Source organism: Chlamydotis macqueenii, chromosome 6, assembly GCF_036417535.1.
Source record: "Chlamydotis macqueenii isolate bChlMac1 chromosome 6, bChlMac1.mat, whole genome shotgun sequence".
In the NCBI taxonomy this organism is placed as follows: Eukaryota; Metazoa; Chordata; class Aves; order Otidiformes; family Otididae; genus Chlamydotis; species Chlamydotis macqueenii.
In genome coordinates this window covers 30179275-30204942 of record NC_141561.1, presented here as the reverse complement: position 1 = coordinate 30204942, position 25668 = coordinate 30179275, and the positions used below count along the sequence as shown (strand labels likewise).

General features: G+C 42.7%; 3 protein-coding genes across 9 annotated transcripts in view; 1 reads left to right on the top strand and 2 right to left on the bottom strand.

The window, feature by feature from the left end:
- PPIL3 (peptidylprolyl isomerase like 3) overlaps positions 1-1358 on the bottom strand; it is a 7542-nt gene extending 6184 nt beyond the window's left edge. For 2 of the 3 annotated variants that reach the window (XM_086751106.1, XM_086751105.1), the window contains exons 1-2: positions 1287-1358; positions 336-383 (exon numbers count right to left, since the gene is read on the bottom strand). In XM_086751106.1, coding sequence (XP_086607232.1) covers positions 336-338 — 3 coding nt within the window. In that variant the 5' untranslated portion in view covers positions 339-383; positions 1287-1358. The other variant, XM_086751108.1, reaches the window with a different exon arrangement.
- Positions 1301-7443, top strand: NIF3L1 (NGG1 interacting factor 3 like 1). Of its 3 annotated transcripts, none has more exons than XM_086751102.1 (7): positions 1301-1397; positions 1689-2132; positions 2852-3017; positions 3221-3347; positions 3736-3874; positions 5263-5346; positions 6330-7443. In XM_086751102.1, the coding sequence occupies exons 2-7, from the start codon at positions 1697-1699 to the stop codon at positions 6512-6514; spliced, it is 1137 nt and encodes a 378-aa protein (XP_086607228.1). In that variant the 5' UTR covers positions 1301-1397; positions 1689-1696; the 3' UTR covers positions 6515-7443. The 3 variants fall into 3 exon arrangements, with proteins under 3 accessions (XP_086607228.1, XP_086607230.1, XP_086607229.1); XM_086751104.1 differs by having other exon boundaries at positions 1392-1486; XM_086751103.1 differs by having other exon boundaries at positions 1396-1482.
- On the bottom strand, positions 6354-25668 carry ORC2 (origin recognition complex subunit 2). 3 transcript variants are annotated; one of them, XM_086751095.1, is made up of 17 exons: positions 25422-25668; positions 24348-24491; positions 23976-24062; positions 22244-22333; positions 21432-21463; positions 20110-20167; positions 19040-19224; positions 18348-18446; positions 16583-16692; positions 14962-15094; positions 14471-14567; positions 12665-12811; positions 11895-12066; positions 11527-11588; positions 10638-10756; positions 7548-7666; positions 6354-6451 (listed from the first exon to the last, which is right to left on the bottom strand). In XM_086751095.1, exons 1-16 carry the CDS (start codon positions 25510-25512, stop codon positions 7553-7555), a joined length of 1740 nt encoding a protein of 579 aa, XP_086607221.1. In that variant the 5' UTR covers positions 25513-25668; the 3' UTR covers positions 6354-6451; positions 7548-7552. The 3 variants fall into 3 exon arrangements, with proteins under 3 accessions (XP_086607221.1, XP_086607222.1, XP_086607223.1); XM_086751096.1 differs by lacking the exons at positions 6354-6451; positions 7548-7666 and adding an exon at positions 8849-9994; XM_086751097.1 differs by lacking the exons at positions 6354-6451; positions 7548-7666 and adding an exon at positions 8849-9117.

Sequence of the window (25668 nt, the reverse complement as noted above, 5' to 3'; positions counted from 1 at the left end):
ACATAAGCTCAAGCAGGGCTATGTGCTTATAACTTGAAAAATCTTCTGTGGTAAAAGAAACCCAACTAGATTACTAAATATTTGCCAAAGTAGGCTTAAAATTCAGGCTCTTAGAATTGAATGTCTAATTATATTTCAGACTGATGAAATCGTAAATTGACCTATTTTCCTGTTGACAATATCTTGTTAAAAGTCTCAAAAGAAAAGCTAAACAAATTCTCCACAGCCTCAGAGTAAAACGTGTAATCCCTTGAGATGCAGAGCAGCTATTCACTATCCAAGAGACGACCATTTCAGAAAGAAAGAAAATATATAAAAAGTGCTATTGTTCTCACCATGTCTGCTTATCAAAAAGCTGAGGCAGATTTGTAAACAGCAATTTCCTGCAAAGAAAACACATGAAATTTGTTGGGGGTTTTCCACCAATTCCCAATTCTTTTTGATTCTAAGATATTAGTGTGGTTATATGCTTTTACACCACTGAGTTTTACACTGCCACTCAAGTGACTCTGTGGATAAATGTTTTACTTACATTCTGCATCTACACAGCATATAAAAAAATAGAAAGGAGCAGAACAAAATAACTTAGAGAAAGGTGGTGGGGGCAAAAACCACCCTATCCTAAGATGAAAGTTTATACTAAGCAATCACACTTTTCCAGAATATGGTTTTACAAATGACAGAAATTAAGGGACAAAAGCCACATGCCAGGACCTGACCAGAATTGTGATTTGGAGCCAGCTTCTGTCTGCCTGCAACAGACAGGTACCTGCAACCAAACACAGGAGCAACCTTTTTTTTTTTTTTTATCTTAGTAATACTTTCAAATAAAGCGTCTGAAATGATGATAACAAAATCGCAGTTGTGTAGAAATCAACGGTTTCACACGCTAATTTCCCCTCTAGCATCGTGCCCTCCCCGCCGAGCCCCGGGCGCGGCAGGGCCTCCCAGCTCCGGCCCGGCCCGGCCCGGCCCGGCCCCCGGCGTGAGGCGAGCGCGGCCGCCGGCGGTGCTCCAGGGGCCGACCGCGCTCCCTGCAGCCCGCCTCCCCGCCTTTTCTGCCGAGCCGAGGTACTTCCACCGAAAGCCCACGCACGGGACGCGTGGGCTCCGCTCGCCCGCCGCCCCTGCGGAGAGCGGCTCTGCCACCGTCCCGCCGGCGGCCTCACGCGGTGGCCTCGCACAAACCTGCCGAGGCCGGACCCAAAGCCAGCGCCCGCTGCTGCCCGGCTCCCCTCAGACGAAGAGGAAAGGACAGAGCCGCCCCCCCCCCCACCCCCCGGCACCTCACCGCCGGCTCGGCGCGCAGACACCGCCCTCAGCCCCCCCGGCGCGGCGGAAGCGGCGGGGCCCGGCGCAGGCTCCGCCCCGCGGCCCAGACCCCGCCGCGGCGGGAGGCGCTCCAAGGCCGCCTGTTCCGGTGCCGCTTGCTCCCCTCCACCGGGAAGCGGAGGCCTCTCCGGTTGGACTCCGCGGATCGGTGTGAGTACGTGAGGATGGATGAGGTTTAAGTTCCGCACCGCGGGGCAGGGAGGGGAGGGTGTGCTCGCCGCAGGGCGGCGGCTGCGGGGGGGGGAGGCCGGGCCGCCCTCCCCTCTGCCAGTGGGGCGGCCTTGGCACTCTTAACTCCGCCGGTTCAGCGGTGCATTGCCCAGGCTTATTCCTGCCTGGTTTCACCCCCTCTACAGATCGCTGCATGCTGCTGCCTGGCACGCAGCTCGTTCGCCGGCCCCTCTGCTGCATCCGTGCTTTGGGCCGCCTGCCCTCACGCTCCCTCATGAATCTCCGGGAGCTCGTCTCTGCCCTGAATGACTTTGCATCCCTCTCTCTGGCTGAAAGCTGGGACAATGTGGGGTTGCTGGTGGAACCAAGTCCTCCCCACACTGTGAACACCCTTTTCCTCACTAACGATCTGACCGAGGAAGTGATGGAAGAGGCAGTGGAGAAAAAGGCAGACCTTATTCTTTCTTACCACCCTCCTATATTCACACCACTCAAGCGAGTAACATGGAAGACCTGGAAGGAGCGGCTGGTGGTCCGAGCCCTGGAGCACAGAATCGGGATTTACTCTCCGCATACGGCGTATGATGCCATACCTCATGGAGTCAATAACTGGCTAACAAAGGGACTCGGTGAGATTCTGTTAAAAACAAACAAAAAAGGTTAAAAATATTCAGCACTACGTGTTATTTTGTGTGGGGACCTTCCCTCATTTTCTTCCAGCTTTTGCAGGTAGGATTTGAATACTTCTTTTTTTTTTAGGTTCTTTTTTTCCCCCAAGTATTCTTCAGGTACTTCTAAGTACCCTAAACATACTTTAGGGAATTTATGTCGGTGAGAAATACCAGATGGAAACACTAGAGGACATTTTTAGATGCATGACTGTACTAGTGGATGTAGTCAGAAATGGTGCAGGATATTTCCTGTCCATCTTGGTTGCAAAGTTTAGACCACTGACTTCAAATCACTGCCTTTAATTTATAAAGTGCAAGATCTCATTGTTTGCAAAGGACTTAAGGTATCTGAAATTCTTTTAGATTTTTATCCTGCAGTGTGGCTCATAAATGAAAACAGCTATGTCTTTTCCAGCCTGATTTACAAATGAGAAACTACTTTGGTTTTGTACAATTCTTAGAATAAAATGGGTGGCATTAAGAATGACGAATAGTATCTATCCATCAACTTCTTTGCACTTAAAATAGACTGTGCCTAATGGAGACAACAGGGCAAGAAGGCCTCAGTTGTGGTCAGGGAAAATGGATTCAAGCACAAAACTTGTATCTTTTTGTTGTATCAGTATTAGGACACTTATCCAGCTTTATAAAACAGCAATCTTGTATTGTTTTCTCAGGTGCCTGTACTTCCATCCCACTGCATCCATCAACTGCGCCAAGCTATCCAGCTGAGGGCACACACCGGGTAGAATTCTGTGCAGACAACACTGAGCATCTGGACACGGTGCTGTCCAAAATCAAAGACATTCAAGAGATCTCCTGTCTCACTACTCTCCCTGCCAGGTATGTGCTTCACTCATCATCACAGGTTTCCTGTTTCTTCCAAGAGAGTAGAGTAGGCTAGGCTAGGCTATACTACAGTGCCTTCCTTTTTTCCTTTCTCTGTGGTAGAATAGCCACTGGGATAGAATAACTTTGTTTTATATTAGTATGATGCTGAAATTTTATCTAGTTTCTTAGCAAGCGTCAAGCATATCTTTCCTCAGGGTTGAAGGTGAGGACCAGACACGAGTCAGTTTGAACTGCTCTCAGAAAGCACTGTTGGAGGTGGTGGCCCTGTTGTCCCAGAACAGCCTTCTTTATCACAAGACCGAGATTCTCTTATTACAGAAGGTAACAAAATCCTGTACTACTTCCAGTGAATGTATTACTTGTGTGAGCTGAGTGCCCTGAACACTGAAATCCAGTAATCAGTAGCATCACAGGTTTCCTGTGCTACCCTGTCAATGCTCTGAAATACTGGCCTGTGGGGACTTGAAGCCATGCACATTTTCCAAAACAATGAAAATAGCTGTGTGGCCTGCACTAATTCTTAAATCAGTTCCAATAGTTGATTGGAATAGTGTAGTTAGTATGTTACAGTCAAGAACATCACATATGTATTTTTTCGTAAAGTTCAGAGGCGTTCTTGAATGGCCGATATACTCATCTTTGTACAGTATGGAAAGCAATGCGAACTTCTGGAGTCAGCTTTCTCACAGTAATTTTAATTTCTTTTCAGCCTCTTCTTCCCCATACTGGAATGGGACGTCTGTGCACACTGAGCGAGCCAGTCTCCTTGTCAGACATAACTGAGCGTATCAAAAGCCACCTAAAATTACCCCACATCCGCTTAGCCATGGGAATGGGCAAGACGCTAGGTAAGCAGGCCTGCAAGTAAGACTCTCCATTAGAACCAGTATTGCAGGAAGATAAGGAGCATGAGTGTGTGAAATACTGCTGCCTTGGATAGGTTTACTTCCAAGTAGTATGAAGCACTGTTTAAGACAAGAAACAGCATTTTAGAATTTACATGATACACGCAAAAAGAATCTCATCTGTATTTTTAATTGGAAGGTCTGTATTTTGCTGGTTGTCACTGTGAAGAAGGGACAGTACCAGTTGAATAAGATATCCCTTTTCATAACTTGTATAATAACTAAGGCTTTTTTTTTACCCCCGGGATATCAGACATAAATGTGTACCATTTCATTGTACACTCCATTTTGTGGCTGAATGTTAAATTTCAAAGCACCTTAAAATAATAAGATGCTTCATGATATCATTATGAACATGTAACCATCCATGTTTTGATGAAGGAGAAATAGTGGCAAAGAAGGTGAACTATCCTAGCTCAGATAGTGGGTCACCAGTAAAACATGGAGCAAGTGTCCTCTTATCCCAGTTACCTTATCCTAATCTCCAAGGAGCACAGCTATTAGAATTTGTATGAGCAAATTTGTTGAGAACTCTTTGTAACTTATGAGACAGAAGTCTTACTAGAAGCCTCTTAAACTATCAAGTGCACTAAAAAACCCCCAAACTATTTTGAAGCCGCTCATTATGGTGTAGGATTGTAGTGCTGTGACTCCACTTAAATGAACAGTAACTGCATGGAAACATACTGTAAAACCTTAATAGAATTTGAAAAATCTCTCTGTGTGTCTTGTGTCCCCTCTCCCTAGTGAATGTAATATGTATGGAGAATTAAATTTCCTGTCACTATCGCATATGTAGTAGCTTGGACTCAGCAATCATTGCAAACAGGCAGATTTCTAATGGCATGGAGCAGCTCTCAGCTTGCATTGAGATTGGCCTTCTGAGAGGTAAAAGTTAGGAACTAGTATATCTCAGAGGCAAAATGCTGCCTTAGTGGCACCATTAGTTGGAAAACTAATGATAGTGGAACGTGAGAGTGCTGGAAAGAGTAGCAGCCTATTAAAGGGTCCAGAAACCTAATTAAGTAACACCTCACTAGGAGAGAACTAGCCATCAGACAGCTTCCATGCTGTAGGCTTCTGTAAACTTTCCTACCCCTTGAAGAAAAAAAATCTACACATCTATTTGATACACAGAGGATTTTGCTGTATTATCAGAGATGTTACAGGCCCATGACTCTTTCAGACCAACAGATGTGTCTCTTCCTCCAGCAAATTCACATTGACTCTAAAATCAAGGTAGTAGTTATTGTGAAACAATTGATAGCAATACTGACATGAGGGCTGAACAGAGGGAAAGGAGTTTAACTGTGGCACCTTGTATCCTGCAGACTCGCCAGTGAAGAAAGCTGCTCTGTGTGCTGGTTCTGGGAGCAGTGTCCTGAAGGGAATGGAAGCTGACCTCTATCTCACAGGTAAAAGATTATGTTGCTGTTTCATTATCTTTACAAAAATAATCTCTAGAAAAAGAAAAGGAAAAAAGAAGAGAGTTGGCTAGCTGTTGAAAGATTTGTCCAGAAAGAACTACCTGCTATAATTGAGAAACAATCAGTTAGTTATTGGAACGATAGAAGAATACTGTTAAAGTAGAAATAATCATGGATCAGATGACTGTGCGGCACAGTGAAGGTTATTTGAATTAAAACGTTGCTATACATGCATTATTTCAACACAAAATCAGTGTTGATGGCAGTCTGTTGCAGCCTTCAGTGTGTTTCTCCTTTGGCAAGATACAAGGGATTTCCTCAGTTCCCTACAGAATTTCCCTAATGGAAAAAGGAATATAATGTAGTCTACAGAGTTTTCTAAAGGAACCCCATAGTGTACCTGACCAAAGGGACACTGAGTCCATTATCTTCTCTTCTGACAGTGGGACAGCTACTCCCTGCAGCTTGCCAAACAATGTGAAGACTGCCTTGCATCGTGTAGTACTTAATTTGAGCAAGTTCTTTGGCAAGGCGTGTCCCATCTCCCCGCTCTATACAGCCCTGCAGAGCTAACCCTCAGACAGCTTTTTCGCAAGGCTTCCCAATTGCTGTCCTCCATCACAGCAACCCACATGGCATCCAGACAGTCCGCTTCCAAACCACTCTGCGCACTCTTATTCCTTGCCCAAGTGGCAGAATCTACCACTGTTCAAAGAGGGCAAGGAATTTCTTTGGTTTTCTCTCAGTTGTATACAGGGGTTACCAGCCGAAAGTCATTCAAGGGACACGAGAGTAGGAGAGTGCCATGTTCTTATACTGAGCAGATGGTGTTACATTCCCCCTTATGGGCTATATCCCCTGTTATACCTTCCCAGCTTCTAGCTAAGATTCTGCATACATTACAAAGAACTGGTTACTTACACTGTACTGTTAGTGATCTAGATGGCATTTCTTTTTTCTCAAAATGGCAGGAGAGATGTCCCATCATGACGTTCTGGATGCAGTTGCCAATGGGATAAGTGTTATTCTCTGTGAGCACAGTAACACTGAGCGAGGCTTCTTGTCAGAGCTGCGTGACATGCTAGCTGTCCACCTGCGGAACAAAGTCAACATAATTGTGTCTGAGAAAGATAGAGATCCCCTCCAGGTGGCATAAGAAAAAAAAAAATAGAAGAAAATTCAGTCAAGAGTTTCATGGTATCTTGTACAGACCTATCCACCTGCAAGTTTAATGAAGATGCTCTGAAATGGTTCAGTACAGACTGATTGTACTTTATGTTCCCTCAAAGTCTGGGATATATTGTGTCATCTGTCAGATAAATAAATGCTTTTTTTGGGCTACTGAAAGCTGATTTACTCAATTGCTGACCTGTACTTGAATAAGTATACTGTTACTGCATACTCTTATTAGATATATTTGATAACGATACTCAAGCATTGGTTTGGGTAAAATATAAAAACCTGACTTATCTCCAGTTTTAAGCTTACTCAGCAGTTCTACCCTACTGCTGTTACGTCTAATCACGTCAATACAAGTCACTGACATTTAAGCTAATAAATCTGCTGATAACAGTTAATGAAAGGGTCTGGATCACCCATTTGCATTAACAGGTTTATTAAGACACCACTCATATGCAAATATAGAACACAATTCAGGTATTTGGTACTAGTATTCAATTGTACAATCTACCATTAATGCAGCCTTAAGGCTTTTTCATAGAGGGAGTCTCAATTAAAAAAGCTTTGAAAAGTTACAACTCAATTCCTTAACAAAGCTGTAAATGAATTTAATGTGCTTTTGTTACTTTATTTTAAAAACAGTTTCTGTAACTATGGTTCTTAATTACAGGATTACTAAAACTGAACAAGTAGCATTTTCACCACTGATAATGCTTAGGTTTTATTTTTTAAAGTTAGGTTTTCTGTTGTGTTTTTTTTTAAAGAAAAAAAAATCTCCCAGTTGCATACCTTACCATCTCTGGATTACGTGCACACCATTTGTTTAAAGAAAATGAAAATATTTCCATTGCAAATTTGTAAAGATCTTTGCATCATCCTTTTAAGTTAATAAAACTGGCTCATCAAGCAATGTCTTTACTGAATAATTGCATCTGTCTTGCTCCACTTAAATGTAGGTGAAAAGAGATGACTCCAGTATTATGTGAAGCTACTGAGGCAATCATTCTTACCAATATCACAAAGACCTCCCAGTAAGCTGAGGAACAGGAAGTGGGAAGAAATTTCTTCTTTCCCAAGTAAAGGGAAGGACTGTAGAAGTGATCCCTCCAACTCCAACAGTTCTGTATTGCTACGGAAGTCATTAAAATACTACTACCTGAGTACATACATAGAATTCAAGAGACAGAAAATTAATGCATAGAAGGGGCAGTTGTCCAGAAACAGCATGAAATCAGGATAAAATACTTTTAATATAAAACCCACAGGAACTAATTCACAGTAATTTTCTTTAGCTTGCATTACAAAATTAGCAACAGCCAAAAACTGATTCAGATTTAACCTTCTTCTAGCAGATGTGTGGTATCCTCTGCAGCCCTCCTCTGCCCTGTATGGCAATCTGGTAGTCTACCAAAACTGTTAGTGGATAACTCAAAACTCAGGATGACTATAGTACTTCATTAAAGTAAATTTCACATCTAGAAAACAAGATACAATTGCACTGAAAATGCACCACAGTATCTCTGTCTGTAAATGCACTAGGTTGTCTTCCATATGTACTCAGAATATAAATTAAATCTGGAGTTTCACAGGAAGTGTGGAGAGAGTCAAAGGACTACAAAATAGGATGTGGTTGTTGCTCAGCTACTTTTCAAGTTTCTCCAACAACACATCTCTTCAAGTGGCAGAGTTCTTGTTCTTGAACTCTACACCTAACTTACAAAACTGGGGTTGATCACAGTTTTAGTGGTTCTCACGGTAGACTAAGTAGTGATAGTCAGGAATCTGATGCACTTTGCAGTTTTGGAATTGCAGCCTGTAAAATGCAGATGCAAGTACCACCAAAAGTTAGTTGAAAAATGTTTTTGTCGACAAAGCTGGAGATTACTGGTGGCATGTACCAGTTTTCCCCATCACTCTCCAGCAAAGCTAATTAGGTCCTATATTTGAAGAATCAAATTGTCAGTGGGATAAGTAGATAACCCCGTGTTTTCAATACAAAAAAAAGTCAGGCTGTAAACCTCTTGCTTCTGGCAGTGAGGGGCAGACTAGGTAACAACATTCTATGCGATGTTTTGGTTCTCTTCAAAAGCTAGATACTGGTAGTAAAAGGCAGGCAAACTGTTTTTAATTTTGATACTTTATAAGAAACAATATAAAGTATTTTTACTAACTAGTTAGAAGTCTGCTGCACACTGCAAGAGGATTTGCACAGATATTGACATAATAATGAAAATTAGGCTTTCACACAATTGCCAGAAGGATCTCTATCTTCCTATAACATAAAAAGATTGTGGAAGACAAGACACGCTAATGAAAATTAATAAAGTACTTTATTTGATTGATTTGAACAATTACAACATTGAGCTGTAACACAGCTACCAAATATCAGACATACAGAGTCCTTGAAGTCTGGCTAGCAGACTACAGTTGATGGAACTATAGGGCTTACTGCCCACATACCTGAGAAAGAAAGTGAAGAAAAGCTGTCAAACTTCAGCAGTCTCCCAGCCTCTAAGGGCTTAAAAAAAGGGAGAGCTTATAAGTGGCATTTAAGGCCTCCTCCAGGATCAGTGGATACTCCTGATGTAAGAAATACATATATACAATCAAGTTTTAAAAATAAACAAGCAAACATCACAGTCTCTTCATATTCCTGGATTGCAACTTGGAAAGTAGATGAAAGAAGCTGGATCCTCTCACGCTCACCAACAGGCAGTGACTTGATTCCATAACAATTCTGATTATCTAAATCTTCTTAAAAAAGGATTTGGGTTTGGGGCAAGTCCTTCAGTTCTGTTGCCAGAATTTAATAAGTTACCCACAGTGTCCCAAACCCAGTAGTATTCTCTGTCAGTCATGCCATCAAGGCAGATCTCTTAGCATTATAAATCTTGGCTTCTTCATACATTGGAAGATAGTCTTGTCTTAAAGGAGTACTGAAAGCACTCAGTTGAGGAAAGTTGCACCACTAGCACAAACTAAAGCTATGACTATCTAGTGATTTGCATTTCCCAAGTAAACTGCTCCAATCAAACCCTCATGTCTGGTGAGGTAGAGAGCAGAAGGCACAATCTTACCGAGTTTGTTTTTCTAGCTGTAAGGTTGGCTGCATAGATATGAAGAAGGCATCATCTGAGCTAAGAGACAAAGCAGACAAATCTAACTACAAAGCAAGAGATGCCTTGCTTACAGAAGTCATCACTCCAAACCACCTGAAGTAATTGAACAATGAGCATTGTTCATTGCAGCTATTACATTTCAGTAAGTAGTCCGGCACCCTTGGGGTTGGAGGGAGAGAGATCCAAATATAGGCCCCTCTCCAGCAGCCCGTGAGAGCAATTGCTGTAGACGCTTTGAGAACAGGGACACTTTATACATCTTCATCCTCCTTCTCTAAGAAGTCAGTCAAGGTACTGTCATCTACAGGAATTAGTAAGTATTCCACACCATCAGCTCCCTAGGACAGACACGCATACACATTCTGTTAACATCAGTGCAATGCAAGCCACTAGGTAACACTGCAACACTAACATTTATTTGCAGTCTGGGTGAGAGCTTGCCAGCATTCAGAAGGACTATATTGCTGAAAAAACAGGAATATGTCACTAGAGCAATGCTAGAAATGCAGAAATATTGAGAAAAGTCAGTATATGAGAAATCTTCTGGTGGGTTATGCTTGTCTGATGCTACATAGCTTCTCAACACCGTGTTCCCGTATCTAGTACTGCTATGCTGCCTATTAAGACAAGCCTGCATTCTTCCGTCGTGCAAATACAGGTCACTACTGGAAGGAGACTGGCAAGCTCCAGAGTCCATTACTTCTCAAGGTCTTCAGGAAGAAGAGACCTGTACGTTGCTAAGTAACCAAAGCACACTGCATTTTTACAGCCCCCATCCATGTAAAGGGTGTTGACAAATTAGAGGCATGGAAAGAGCTGCAATTACAGAATTTCTGCCCTTTGCTAGTTCCTAGGTGCTTCAAACAATACAGTCTCACTGTGAGCTGCAGAGTGGTGTCTTAAGGAAACTTAATAGCAAGTAAGCATCTTTTTTGTTTAAAGTGGCTGAATACCCAGAATTATCGTCTTCCCCCAACTCACCCGCTTGGTCCGGATGAGCTTGTGGTCCCTGAATTCTGTCAGCTGTGCCCTGAGTGTCAGGTCACTGTTCACAAGGAAAGCCTCCCGACACTGCTGATAGAAGTCTTGGAAAGACAGCCCTGAAGGTTGAAAAAGGCAAGAACAAGAAATTGAAGTGGTAAGATTGTCAGATTTTTCCAGGTCTGACAACACTTTATCTCCACCTACAAATCTTTCTTTGGCTTAGACCACAATGGCTACAGTAACATAATCGTTTCTTTCAAGTATAGAGCCAAGCTAGTATTTCAGTAATTAATGGAAAACAGCTGAATTAATGTTCCAGTCACCCTGTTTGTCTTAACAGAATTTTATCAGCACTTTAAATGCACTTCCAAACACAGTTGATCTCTCTTAATTTCCAACTCCTCTATCTTCCTTACAGTTTTCTTTATCATTAACATGTTATTTATATCCCCTGCAGCACCTGTTAGAGACACTGACAGAATATTCCACATGTCTCCTAGAAAGCAGAGACACATCAAAAGTTAATTTAGATAGAAGCAGCATGGGAACAGGATCTCGTGTCTTTCCCTGGTCCTTTAAGTGCTAGTTATGCAAATTCATATTCTTCCTTTATTTTCATTTTTTAACTCCACAGTCCCCCATGAATTATCTTAGTCATGTCCAGACATGAAAGCAGACAACAGTAACAAGAGGTCCTTCAGAACCAGCCAGTCTATTGATTTCCTGTCAGTCTCGGACACGGTACCACTAGAAAGACTCTATGCCACTGAGTCTCACTGAGCCAACAGTTACAGCACTTGTGTTGCTGCATACCAAGAACCAGTCTTGCTGTGACTGAGCTGGCAACGGCGACACCCCAAACACATGAGAAAAGGTGGGTACATACCTGGATAAGATGGGTTGTCCTTGTTCTCCAGCTGGTACTGAGCAAGCAGTTTGAATATCCCCCTTAAGAGAAAGGAGGAGAGGGGAAAATAAAAAGGAAAGAAAACCCAAACCCACCCCACCCCCCCCACCATTACTGATTTTTTCCCCCATGACCAGGACTTTCTGCATGAATCTAATCACTGAACAAGGCTTACTAGCCAAACACTGTTCCTTTGAAGTAACCAATCACTTGGAACCTATGTCCTACCATCTTCATCTTGAACATCGTGGAAAACAGTGATTGCCTCCTGCTAGGTGTAGACCAGAGTCACCTAGTAAGGACTGGATTCTCAGCAAGTGCTACTATGAAGTATAAGAGTGTCTTACCTGGCATTGAGAGTGAGACTGCGCAGGACGTGAGTTAGGGAGCTCAAAGCCAAAGATCCAGATTGCTGTACTAAAAGTGAGTTCTCATAAGATGTTTCTTCCACATAAGGACTAAATGTGGTTGTTTCATACCAAAGCCAGTTGTAGAGGCTTAGCTTTGCCTGATCCCACACTAGACAGAGAGAAAAGAAAGAGCAGACAGAATTGAGAGATTTATCTTTTCTAAGATGTTAAATAAGCAATATTAAAATGTACTTAATTCTACTGTAGGATTTGAGGAAACAACGTATGCTTGTGGAGTTCACAGTACATACACCCTGACACTTGCAGTTCAAGCAAGACAAATTATCTGCAACAAAATATTTGCATACATCCCTTTTTCATACCAGCTTCCTAGATATACTGTAAGTCCTTCCACAGTCAGCAGTGTGTGAAGAACTTCTGGCTGATAAACAAAATTGTTTAGATGCAATGACAGACATAACATCCAATCTCCATTTCACTAAGTCCCTAAATGGAAGGGTGCCAGAAGCTTGGAGTCTATTTGTATATTGTGATCAGTAACTGCTAGCTCTCAGTATCTTTATACAGTTTTGGTTCAACACAGCCACGATCCCAATCGGGGCTTCTAGCTGCTACCGTCATAAATCCATCAACATCTCTATTTTGCACATCAACAGTAATACATGAGCTTATGAAACATGCTCCGCAGCCCCAAAGCAGAACATAGATACTTCTCTCTTTGCTACATCAGGCCGAAGAGGACTCACTGAGAGGAGCATTGATGTGATCGATAGAGGCAATGAGGTAAATGCTAGGCAGAGAGGATAACTGTGCAAGTATCTGCTGACTTCTTTCTCCTCTCAACATCTGGCTGTCCAGGTTATGAATGAGGACATAGAGCTCTAAAGATGAATCTGCAAGGTCAGAAAAAAACAGCAGAGAACCAGTCAAAAAAATTGCACGCAAAGTGGTTTCCTATTCTTAGTGCAGCCTAGGACAACTCTATTCCATATTCATTACTCCAATATCAAATGACTTTCCTTGTGATTATTTTGAGCTTATTTTGATCTCTATCCCACACTTTTGTGTTTCTGAGCACCTAAAACACCTCTTCTCAAATCACTGTATAGCAGTTCTCATCACAGCTACAGTTCTTCTTGCAGTTTAATCTTTTCTTATAATTCACTTTCCACTTGCTCATGGCTTTACCAGGAATTGCCCTGTTAGCTATGACTTCTAGTTCTATGATTCAAGGTCATTCAAAAGTCTTTTAGGATGGAAGTCTGAGCAGTTTGTTTAGCAGCTTTTGAGTTACATGACTAGGATCCTTAAGCTCCTCCTCACACAATGAAAATGCATTCTCTATTCAAGGTTGGATCCAAAGCATACTAACTTCATTGGAAATCTTTCCCACTGAGTCCTCAAAGGAAGTTATGAAGACTTAGCTTGGATAATGCAAATGGTAGATGTTAAAATTTCCAGCTAGCTTGTTTCTGCTGTACTTATGCTTTGGAACAGCTATTTCCTGAGTCCAGAAACAATTCTGGAACAGTAGCCAGTTTTTGTGCAAATGGAGTACATACTTGGGTGATAATGGTTCCCCAGACTCCACCATATCAGCTACAGTGTACTACCCAAGTCTGATTTATGTAGAGTCTGGTGCGTACTGCCATTAATCAGTCTTTTTCACTTAGTCCCACTAGAAATACTCATAAGGTAATGATGAAAATCAGAGCGTAAACACTTAAACACCAATGCCACGCACAATTAATATTCCATGGCAATTTGTGTATGTATAAACAACCAGTAACACCGACATTCAAAAAGAATTCAGCAAGCATTCAGTGTGGCACTAATGGTTTACTTTAGCTTTTGAACCCAATTCTAACCTGCTTGTTTGACACTGCTGTCCTTTATTTCATCTTAATGACAGTATTTGCATATATTACATTTAAATGGCCATTCCACTAAATCATGTACATTTAAGCCTTAATCCAGCCTATACTGAAATTTATGGGAAGACCCTCAGACTATGATTTTCCAGAGGAGCTCAAAGGACTTGATATCTGTCAGCAGCTGTCATTCCAAACTGTTTGCGAGTTCCTCGATCTGTTGATTTCAGTGAGGTTTATATCAGGTCCTCAAGCAGCCACTAAGAATTATCTTCCCTTATGCAGCTGGAGTCTACATATCCTATCTTCCAGCTGGTAACACATGGCTACAGAAACACCATGTAAATAAAGCACAAAGGCACTGTGCTAAATGCAAGAGAGATGAGCCTTTCAGTTTGCCAAAGGGTTGAGGAGCCTCTGTCTTGTTAGAACACTTGTGCCTTCCTCCTTCCCCTTCTAGAGAACTTAGTGTGTGAAACACTGACTGAGGTAACAGCTTGGGATCATGTACACATATATTCCTGGTGCATATATGTTTTCATATATGTGGCATAAATTACAAGCAAGATAAACTAAGAAACTGTAACTGCACATATGAAAACTATGAGGAAAGAAAATATCCAGGCTTGCCTAACAGAAAGTGGACTTTAATGTTTTTATGTATAAACTTAGTCATTTTACCTTCTTTAAACCTTTTAATGATGAATTCAAGTTGGTCAAGAGGGCTGCAGAAGGTCCCTATATGGTCCAGTACCTCCTCTGTGATGGAGTTGAGAATCTGAAAAAGAAAATAGCAGTCCCTTCTGAAGGGCTCTGGCACTGAAGGACCTAGAGCAGAAAATCTGAAACTGAGCACTTGACTGTCATGAGGAAGGTAATCTGATTTTTTACCATCAAATCCCCAAAACAGTCAACACAAACCAAGAATTTCTATCCTTTTTCAAAACAGTGACATAAAATAAGGCTTTATACTGATGAGTATCTATTAACGATGGAAAGTACTGCAATTCCTTGGAAAATGCATGGAGTAATTTATTTAAACTCTTAAAAGAGAGATAGGAACTGAGAGAAGAGTCTGCTGCTACAGGATGCAGCACTTCACATTAAAAGACTTTAGAGGTATCTGTAACACAGGATGATTAGATAAACCCGTAAGCTTTTCCCATACTTACAGATCTCACAGTGATGCTGGGGAAGTATCCATTAACCACAACGTGAACAGAATCCTGGAGCACAGAAGTACGAAACTTCTCTAACAAATTACGCTTTGAGCCCAGACCATAAAGCACGATATTGAAACCCAAGCTGCAGAAAAGTGAGCAAATACACCACATCAAAAAAGTACAACTCCCCTTTTAGGTTCATACATCCATTAAGCAAAACAATCCATTGCAATCTTGCCTCTAAAAATTTCCTGTTTCATCAACTCCAGGCTTACCTTCAGCTCACAACTGACAAATAAGGTTAGCTGCAAGGAATCTGAGCTGTGCCACATGCATCCTAGTAAGCGAAGCATTTTAGCAGCCTGGAGGCTCACAAGTTTAGCAAAACATCCATGGAAGAAAATTGTATTGTCCAAGAATATGAGACTAGATCTGCAACATCAGACAACAAAGAGTAACCAGCATTCACATTCACCCCCTCACCAGCGCTTATATTAAATGTTTACTATGAGTCACAGCAATTACAAGAAAAAAAGCAAGCCTTCATAGTGGTTTTCTACTGTGATCTGCAGGCATAATTTCAAAGCAAAGTTAAACTATTCTCCTGTCTCTTGCTTATCCCAATTTTTCCACAGAGAAAGAGGCAAGAAAGCATAAAGAGAACATGGCAGGGAATACAAAAGCTTTATTTATTTTTGAGAAGCAAGAAAAGTATAATCTTGACCAGAAAGAAGAGTATCAGGTCATTCAAATAGCATTGGGCAAAGGTAAGGTATTCAACAACTGTCATTGACTTCAGTATCACCTACAGATTTATTCCTTCTACTCTGCCACATACATCTCTAACCATTTGCTCAGATCACTGAGTCAAAGGGAACTCCTCATCTTGCAGCTCTCCACCTTTCAAAGCTAATGTATTTTTCACATGCTTTGTCCCTGTCCCATGGACCACAGATTTCTTTATACTCCACTCCCTTGCAAAGCTTCCAAGGGGCTTTCTCCTCCCCAACATCTGCTCTTGCCTCAGCCCTTAACTTCAGAGCTGGTGGCCTGCCTTCTCTAAGGCATTTCAGAATCTCACAGCTCTCTATGGTTCCCCACTTGCTTTCCTAGATGCTTACTCTTTTCTCCTTCTCCTGAAAATATACACAAACTCAGATAAAATTTATACTGCTAACGTTTCTTCATGCCTAGATCATTAAGTACCATAGGCACTCAAAGTTCACTGCTATACCACTGAGGATAGCCACATATGAAGAAATTGGTGGTGGGCTTCTCACTACTATGCTGCTGTAAGCAAAACTGACTCTTCACAAAGGACACTTTTCTCATCATTCATGTTGCCTGTTTGTGAATGCCCTCTAGCTTGGTTTACAGAGGCACAAACTAGCCAGGCAGAATGCAACCTCCATTTCACTTCAGGCATTCAGTTCAAGGAGCTAGTCACATATGATTTTGTCTACAGGAAACATTATACTAAATTAACGTCACCTAATTTTAAATTTAAGCACTCAGTCAAAGAAAAAAAGTAACCCCTTAAGTAATCCACAGAATATTGTTGACGTGAGGGTAAGTTTACTAGTAGTGCGTGTTTACTAGGCTTCTTCACCGATTCTCATTGGATACTTACTGTAATTGCAGCATCCACTTGGAAAACAGGGATTCATGTTGCTGGTTTAGCTCTTTAATTTCAGCAGCATAGGCAAGGGGAGCTTTTTTCAAGAGGTCATGCAATGTTTGCTGTGTTGAGAAAGAGATAAGACAACAGTCATTCAAAGCTGAGAAAAAACAAGACATATATCTAGAGTCCTTACAAACATCCCTCTAGTATGCTCTCTAGCTAGGGAGTAGAATAGTTTTCACTGATGGTGAATTCATGTTTTTTTTCCCATAAAGACCCCTCTAATCTACTGGAGAAACAAAACAGAGATTAAGTGTCTTTATTATGGGAAATGGCAGCCAGACTAGGACTAGAACTGGTATCACACTGTGTTTTATCTCTTCCTGACAAGTATGGAAAAACCACTACTGAAGTAATGGACACACTCGGAGCTTACAGAGCACCAAGCACTCTACCAGGAGGGTACCAACATCACAACCCTGCTCACAGGAGCAAGGGCTCCAATTGCAATGCTTACCAATGGTTCAGGTATTTGTCACTACAAGACAATGCTCAGAATCATCATCTTAAAAAAGAAATACATCAGAAAGGAAATAATTTGCAGCTGACAGCTAAATGTAGAAAAAGTATTATTTCAAAAGCATCATGAATCAAAGGATTAATTCAGCTTTAAAGATATGCTGGGATGTTGATGTTTAAACAGCATAGTAGCATGACAAATGGTATCAAATCTACACTGGCCTCCCTTTCTCTTCAATTTTAATAGCTGTGCTTTCCACTACCTTGCAGTAGGAGACAGTTTACTCTGGAAAGAACAGAAAGACTGCTGCAACGTATCAGACAAACATAAAGCACTGGGAGACAGAACTGCTAAGCCTTCAATTTCTTTGAAGCCAGCAGCAGATTTAATACTGAAAGCCTTGATTTCCTTCCAGAGCTGTTGTGAAAGAAGTTGTTAAGAATCCAGATGTTTCTGTGGGTAGCAATTCCAGACAACAGCAGGCATCAGACAATCCGCATATAAGCCATCTTTTAAAACACAGATGGGTGGAAAAAGCAGTCATAGACAAGAGAGCTCCAAGTATTTCACATGCTTCCCTGGCACCTGTGCTTGTGTACCTGTCTCTGTAGGGTGTAACCGCTTGCTTTGAACTGTCTTGTAGAAGTGGCATATGGAAAAAAAAAACCACAACAGTAATTCAGTCACCACAATTAGACCATTCCTGTCTCTGAGGAATTGGAAGGGGACAAAGTGCATTTCACAAACTAAGTGACAACATTTAGAGCTGTCCCAGTCCTGCATGTGGCTTGACACAGTAATGCTCAGATGAAAAGGGCTCTCTCCATTTTCTCTACACATAAAGAGTCAAAACAACTTGCAATTCCTCTAAGCATTTCATTGACAAAAAATGCTGTTCTGGTGACAATTTTTAAGGCAGGTCTCTACAACTCTGCTTCTCCCTCTTCTCCACCCTCAAAAGCAAACTTTAACTTGTTCCGGTAACTGCAGCTTTCAATTATCTGCTCACCTTATAGTGCCTTCTCCCTGCATTTTTCCTGCTGTCTCAGGTTCAAACAACTGAACCCTGTCCCTGCTCAGAACAGCAGTAGGAAACATAATGCATAAAATGCTACCTAAATCAGCGTTACTACCAAGAATGTCATCAGCAGAAATAAAGTGAAATAGCAACATCAGGAAATTTTGATGAGGGAAATCTTAATCAAAGAAATTGATTGAAACTCTGAGAGTTGTGTGATTCACTATGAAGTGTACCTGGTTCAATCTTCTTTTCCGCAACTTCTGCAGCGTTCGGTCCGAAGTGAGCACTTTGGAACTACTGTGAGCTTCAAAGTATTCCTCCACCAGGTTGCTCTAAAAGGGACAGCAAGATCAGCTACACTCCTCCTATCAATTTACCTCTCTCCCTTTGCACCCACAAACATGTCTGAAGATGGCCAATATGAGACACAGGGCAAGGATCAACAGAAAGCCGGAAGATATTTGCAAAAATGGCTTCTATGGTAGCATTCTGCCAAAGCTAATCTAGTCAGATGGTTCTTTCCTGAAGACAGAGATTCTGAGAGAGCAGAAGAGAGCAATAATTCTAAGGAGGTGTGGGGATCCCAGGAAATCAGACAATGAAGATGAACACCAAGACAGAAAGTATGCTTCTTTTGGTGCTATAAGAGTCAATTTCTTCATCCTTTCTCAGAACAAAATCTCCTGCTTCATGGACATCTTAGAACTCCTCCTTCTGGAGGTGCTGAGATACAGACTGGACTGACCCACAGGCTCACGTGATGCCTGTCCAACAGGGACTGCTCAGAAGTACAGCAAAAGCCAACCCAGCTAGTTTGATTTGAAATGAGTTCTTCCCCATGGGTAAGTGTGGTCACTGACAGCTTATTGTCACTAAACATCCCTTCACACTTGCTAGCTCAGAGTTATATTTTCTGCACACTCACCATCTTGTCCTCCTTATTTTTTTTGGCTAGGGTGTTTCTAGGAGGAGGCACAGATGCAGCCTTAGTTTTTGCTGGGGTCTTTTGACCTGATAAAACAGTGCTGACTTCTTTCTGGTCTTCCTCATCCTCCTCCTCTGAGCAGGAAGCAGAATATTCACTCTCACTTTCTAAATAAGGATCTGGAGCTAGAGGATAAATTTAAGGTTAATAGCTAGCAACAGCTTCTTAAACAGAACACATTTTGCACCATCTTTCTCTCTCACATACATTCTCTAGATATTTTTCAAGTATATGATTCCTAAATACATTTCACAGAAAAGTAAAATCAATGCTTAAGAGGATTGCAGACACATCGCCATTTCTTTCCCAGTTCTAGATTAACAAATTATTGTTTAGTAAAGCTTGCTCCTCGATACCAACTAAGTAATTTTTAATGGTAGGATTATATTTCTAAAAAGGGACAATGGAATTCCCTATTTCTTTTAGCATCTCTACATCAGTCTTCCCAAATGCCAATCGTGCAAGCTGAGGATCTTCTGGGACACACCCTGCAAAAAAGGTTTTGTAAAAGATCTCTGTTAGCAATGTTGATTGAAGAGCACAGACAGAACCTGGCTCAATTTTTGTCTCTCAACACAAAAGAAGAAGCAGATATGAAACGCCACGCACTAAACTCTCCTCTGCATTCATTCTGAGCACATATAGCCAACCAGTTATTGGAAATACTATGAATGTCCCAGCCATCATCAAAAAGTTTCCTGACTTGGTTCAAGCGATTGTGCCAGACCTAAGTGATAGTATAGCTTAGATTACTGAGAGTTTTGTCTCTTTTCATCATGTTATTGAAGTTCAGCAACTTGGGGCTTCTAACCCTTCCACCCCTTTCCTATGTAGCAATCTGCTGTAGGGAAAAGGTCTACCTAGGCTTCCTTAAGGACACACTCTGCAGGATGAATCAGATTGCTTCAGTCAGACTGCTACTACAGGTAGAAGCCCACCAGGAGAAATAGTCTCCTCCAAACACAGTGCCCCATGGACTGTGGGAGCTGACTGTAAAGGTTGATCTTTACCTGTCAGCCTCTTTCTGAGTCTGTAAGGTGTGGTAGACACAAATTCTTTCTTTTTACTCTGCAACACCAAAGAAAAAACATGCATTAGAAGAAGAAACATATACCTCCTCAAAACAGCCCTCTGCCAAGCATAGAGTAGAATTAGGTTACATTTCCAAAATATTTCAGCCCACAAGAAACTGGGAAAGCAGAAGCAGTAAGTATGGAGAGTTCTTGTTTTGCCATTCAGAGCTAGAGGGGGGCAGGATCAGGTTCTAGAAGAGGCTTAATTCTTTCAACTAATGTCCCAAGATGGAAGGTAAAAAACTGTGAAATCTCCAACCAAGATGCAAATCCTGGCAAGAAGAGTCAAACTGAAGCAATGACAAACTGGAAATGCTTCAGCTCCCCAGAGCAGTCATCTTCCACATCACACTGTCTACTCAAAGTTATTTGGAAGTCCACTATGGAAACTACCAGAATGGCAGAAGACCACTCAGAATACTAAGCCCAGTAGTAGTACAGCAAAGGAAACTCAAGCTGCCTGGGTTTGTCAAATTGTAGTGGCACATCTTCCTCAAATATTTGTAAAGCACGCATGTGACTCAGACACCAGTTGAAGTCTGCAATACTTAAGGAAACGCTTTTGTTAATCCTGCCAAAGTAGATGTAAAATCATCAAGGAGTGAACATGGCATACCAAAACAGCATATCTTACAGGCATCTCTCATCCTGGAACCTCATACCAGAAAAGATGTGCACGCATTTCTAGTATGACGCCACACCATTTTAGAAAGCCAGTTGTTTCACAGCACTCTCTATAACCATCGCAAGTGGCACTGTATCTGGACTGTATCTCTCTGCAGCATCAACTTTCATCCCCCCCATTATCACAATTTATTTTTTATAAACCAATGCTAAAGTAAGAAAATGAACAGCACCACAATTCCTGAATTCCTGTTCTAACAGCACTCCTTACAATTAAGGCTGTTTCTTCATTGGATAAGAAACTGGAAAGCTATGAGTTTAACTGCATGTTAAAGGATTGTCTAACATCCTCAATTGTGCGATGCAAGGAAATAGTCTCCATCCATACTAATTAAGCTGTCAAATCCACTGCTTGCCCACTGACTCTAAATCACATAATCCTCATTAATGATAGCTCTGGTTCTCATTTGAGTTACTCCTGCCCAGTTGGATTAGGAGAGACATCTGTATTGTGGATGAGGCTTTTCAAGGTCCTTCCTTTCCAGAACCGTAGTAATTGGCCAGTTCAAGTTTTAAAAGTCAATACCCTCCCCCCTCCAAAGGAAAAAAACAAGCAAGGTAGAATCATCACTCACCCTCTGCTGCACTTTGTTTGAACTTGAACGTTCTGCAAAATAAGAAACAGCATTGTTAACAGTACTGCATATTTTCAGCAGTGGCACAAGATGGTCCATTAGAAAAACAGGTATTCACTATTCAAAGGTACACTGCAACAAAGTATCAGCTTCCTGGGTGGTTAATCCTATGAGGGAAGCCCGCAGTACCTCACAGGTAGGCAAGGAGAGAACAAAGACAGTCAATGTTATTACCACAAAAGGCAGCTTTTAATTCTGGTTGCAGCGTTGGGAGGCCATCAGCAGAAGGGAAGAGGCTGAAAAATGAGCTACCGTCCTCTTCCCCAGCACATCAGACTCCATTTCTGAGCACAAAGTAACATGCTCTTGCCAGTGTTGACCTGCACTGACTTCTCCCACCTGTATTTCCCCCTATGGCATCGGGTGCTTGATTATTATATAATAAAGTGTGAATTTACACATGAACACCCACACAATCCTACCCATTTCGTGCTCAACACATCAGCCCATCTCACAAGTCTCTCAAATGCAAGAATTTCTGTTGAACACAGAGGAAATCATTAAGTGTCACAGCAATGGCTGAGAGAGAAGTTCCTGTTTTCTCTACACCAGCAGGGCAGAATAAAAGATCCGATACCCAGATGAACCAGAGGCCATGCCTACCAAGCAGTTCAGTCTACAATGTTAAGCTGACTACAATACTCAAGCATGACAGAAGCTGGCACTTAAGCATCCACCCCATCACCCATCATCCAAATAGAAACAACCTCCATTCACTCAGCTTCAGTTCCCCAAAGCATCATAGGACTTACTGCTGCTCTGTGGGGTTTTGGCTGTCTTCTCAGGGCACTCAGAGTGACCAGATGCAACACTGTGCCCTGGTGTCTGGGCTAATTCAGAGGCTGTAGGAAATAGGGGAAAGGAAAGAAGTTTCACATGTCAAGTGCAAAACACCCAGCTCTGGCTAGTCAGCCATGGAGGCAGACACCTGAAACATTCTCTAAGTATTAATTTCCTAGCTATTTCAGAAAGTCCACCAGATACTTCCATTTTTTTCTAACCCTAATGGTGAATGTAATCCTTCACAAGCATTTTCAAAGACTGAGCTCCTCAGTTAACTCATTTTATAATCATAGCTGAAGCAATGGCAGAGTACGCTTTGCTTCCTGGAAGACCACGTCTTTCAATCATAGCAATGTTTGGTCATGCTCACTTGGTCCTTTAAAACTGCTCAACTGGACATAGTAGAGTAGCAAACACATCAGTTCCCCAGGAGGTGGGTTCTTGTATCCTATTTATCTCTTTCTACTACTTATCAGCATAAGCTGAAGTTGAATCATTGAACTGAATATGGAAGGCTCTCATATCCTGCTAACAGTCCCTCAAGAAAACCAGCCTTGCATTGTATGACTTGCCTCAATTTTCAAACTGAGTCACGGCTCCAGGAGGGAGCACCCGTGAAACTTACCCTGCTGCAGAAGCATGTGTAAGAAACACACAACTTCCCAAGACACAGCAGAAGCCCAGAGGAGAAGTAGAGGTATGGAAACTGAAGAGGGCCAAGCTCAGCGCCATGAAGGGCGAGCTGGGGGAGGCCGAACGGATCCTGCACGAAGCCCTGCGGCTGTCGCACCAGTTGGATAACAGGAAAGCCATCGTCTACACCTACAGCATGGCAGAGGGGCACGCACGGGCTGGGGAGCTGGCCTGGCTTGGGGCCGGGCCGCGCTAGAAATCGCTGTGGGGCTGCAGTTCCCTTCGCGGGGGTGTAGTGCTGTATGCTGCCGCGGCGGTGGAGCTGTAGGTAGAAGGACAAGTGGTCGAAGATGTCCCTGCTCCTTGCAGGGGGGGGTTGGACTAGATGACCTTTGAAGGTCCCTTCGAATCCTGACCATTCTGTGATTCTGTGAAACCAGTTTCTGTATAGCATTACAGAAGGATGACCCCTCTTCCTTGGATCATCCTTTGTAGGATACATCAGTAGCTGTGACAGCTAAAGACCAATGAAGTTCAGATGGTGCTGGGCACAGACTCTTCAAGCGAGAAGAAACATAGTAGCAGCAGGATTCCAGCATCTCCTTTGAACCAGAACAGCCCATCCTCTCCAGAACTGACACTTTCTGCTTGCTTCTCCTAAGCCCACAGTTAGCCTAGCAAGCACACTCAGACACTGAGTAGGAGAAATCCCCTGACACACAAAGCTAATACTGCCTTTTTGGACTCCTTGCTAGGTAATGAGTTGTTCTCATATCCTACTAAGTTACACAAATAAAACCTCTGCCATCCTTTAGCACTTAAACATAGACTTTCTCCCAGCATTAGGAAACTTCTACTTTATGTTTCTATTATCTGTATTTCTTATCCCCACCATGCCTTTGCTTTGTCCTAGCCCTGTGCTTTTGTTTCTGAGAAAGACTGATTCTGACCCAGATAAAAGCTACTGAAACACTGGAAATGTAGCTTTTGAATAAACAGAAGTGACAAATCACATTAACAGAGTACTCAGAAAAAGATCATACCCAGAGCAAGAATGAAAGAACATACCCAGCTCTGCCATCTTGTTAGCGCGTTTGGGAGTCTGGAATGAGTAAACTTCACCACCACATACGCTTGAGCCATTTCCCATTGAATCTGTGAAAATAAATGTTACTTGTAGCCATTTAAAAAGCACTGGGATATTCCCAACCCAAGGAAGACAGAATGCAACATTTTACTATTTTGTTTAAAGGACTCTTCATATTGCAAGTGTTATGAAATAAATATCATTAAAAAATCCTAGAATCATTATCCTCTACCTGTTACCATAAGCACAGTCAGAGCTGTTCAGCCCTGAAAAACAATTTAATCATTGTACAACCTTGACACTGCAAGAATCTCCTAAAGTCACAGCTGTGTTAGGTCTTCCCCTGCTAATACCTTGGGCGCATATTCCAAGAGCAGCAACATACGTCTTCTCTTCCAGAATCTCCTGAGTTTCGTCATCTGAAATATTCTCCAGCTTCTTCACAAATCTCTTCACATTGCCTGATAGCTGAGTCTTATCCTTCCGTACTTTAATACCTAGGATTGCAATAAAAGCTTTAACCTCCTGCTATTTCATTATTTCTATTACAGTAGTATGCAGCTACCCCATTTAGAAACCAAGTTCCTGTTGTGCAAATCACGAAACAAATTCAACACTGAAAAGAAGACCTGCTAGAAGAACAGCTGGTCTGTGCCTTGGTAATCAGCTGACTCTAGCTGACCCTTACTCCCTCCTTTACCCCAAAGGTTGGGCCCTACAGTCCATGAAGACAAGATCTCCATTTCAGCACACACCATCTTCCACAGTTTGGGAGAAATGACAGTGACTCACACATAGAACTATCAAATTGCATGCAAAAGGGTTGGTATCTGGCATCCCATATCTTCCCTAGAAAAGGCGAACAAGTGGAAAGACTCGGCCTATAGGCTGTCAGTATACTCATGGGAGAATTTAGCCTGAGACATCTCTGGAGATCATCTGCCTGACTTTCTGCTCAAAGCAGGACCAACAGTGAAGTTAGGTCAGGATGCCTTGTACAGGCAAGTTTTAAGCATCTCCACAGAGGTTCCAAACCTTAGAAGTCAAAACTGCAGCCAAAGACTCCTGTAGCAACCACCTCGAACCTGGATTCTGTGTGTGTTTAACCAGGCCAGGGGTTGGGAAGTCAGCCAGGCCACTTGTGCCTGCTCTCCCAGGCCGTTACACACACGCTGCTGCCCAGGAAGCTAGTATCTGAGCTGGCATCCACACCACCTTCAGCTAAGGGCACTTGCCACGGTGCCGCAGCTGCCCGTTTCCAGGTGCGGAGGCGCGGACAGAAATAAACCGCGGAAGAGGCAGTCGGAGGAGATTGACGCTGAAGGCCTCGTCCCGCCTCCCGCCCCGGGTGCTGGAAGAGGGCTCCCTTCCCGGGGGGGCGCGGCGGCCGCTCGGACCCCTCTCCCAGGGCCCTGGGCCGGCTGTACCTGCGTCGTCAGCAATGTGTTTCAGCACCTCCTCGTCTGGCACGAACTTCACCTCCAGGGCGCCGCTGCCCTTCCCCTCCGGCTGGCTCATGGCGGGCACCCTGCAAGCACCCCCGGGCCAGCCACGTGGGCCCCACCCCGCCGCGCCGGAACTGCCCTCCGGAGGGCCCGGGCCCGACCCTCGGGCCTCGGGCTCCCGCTCTCTCCCCGCTTCGCTGCCGTGGGCGGCAGCAGGAGGCGGAAGCAC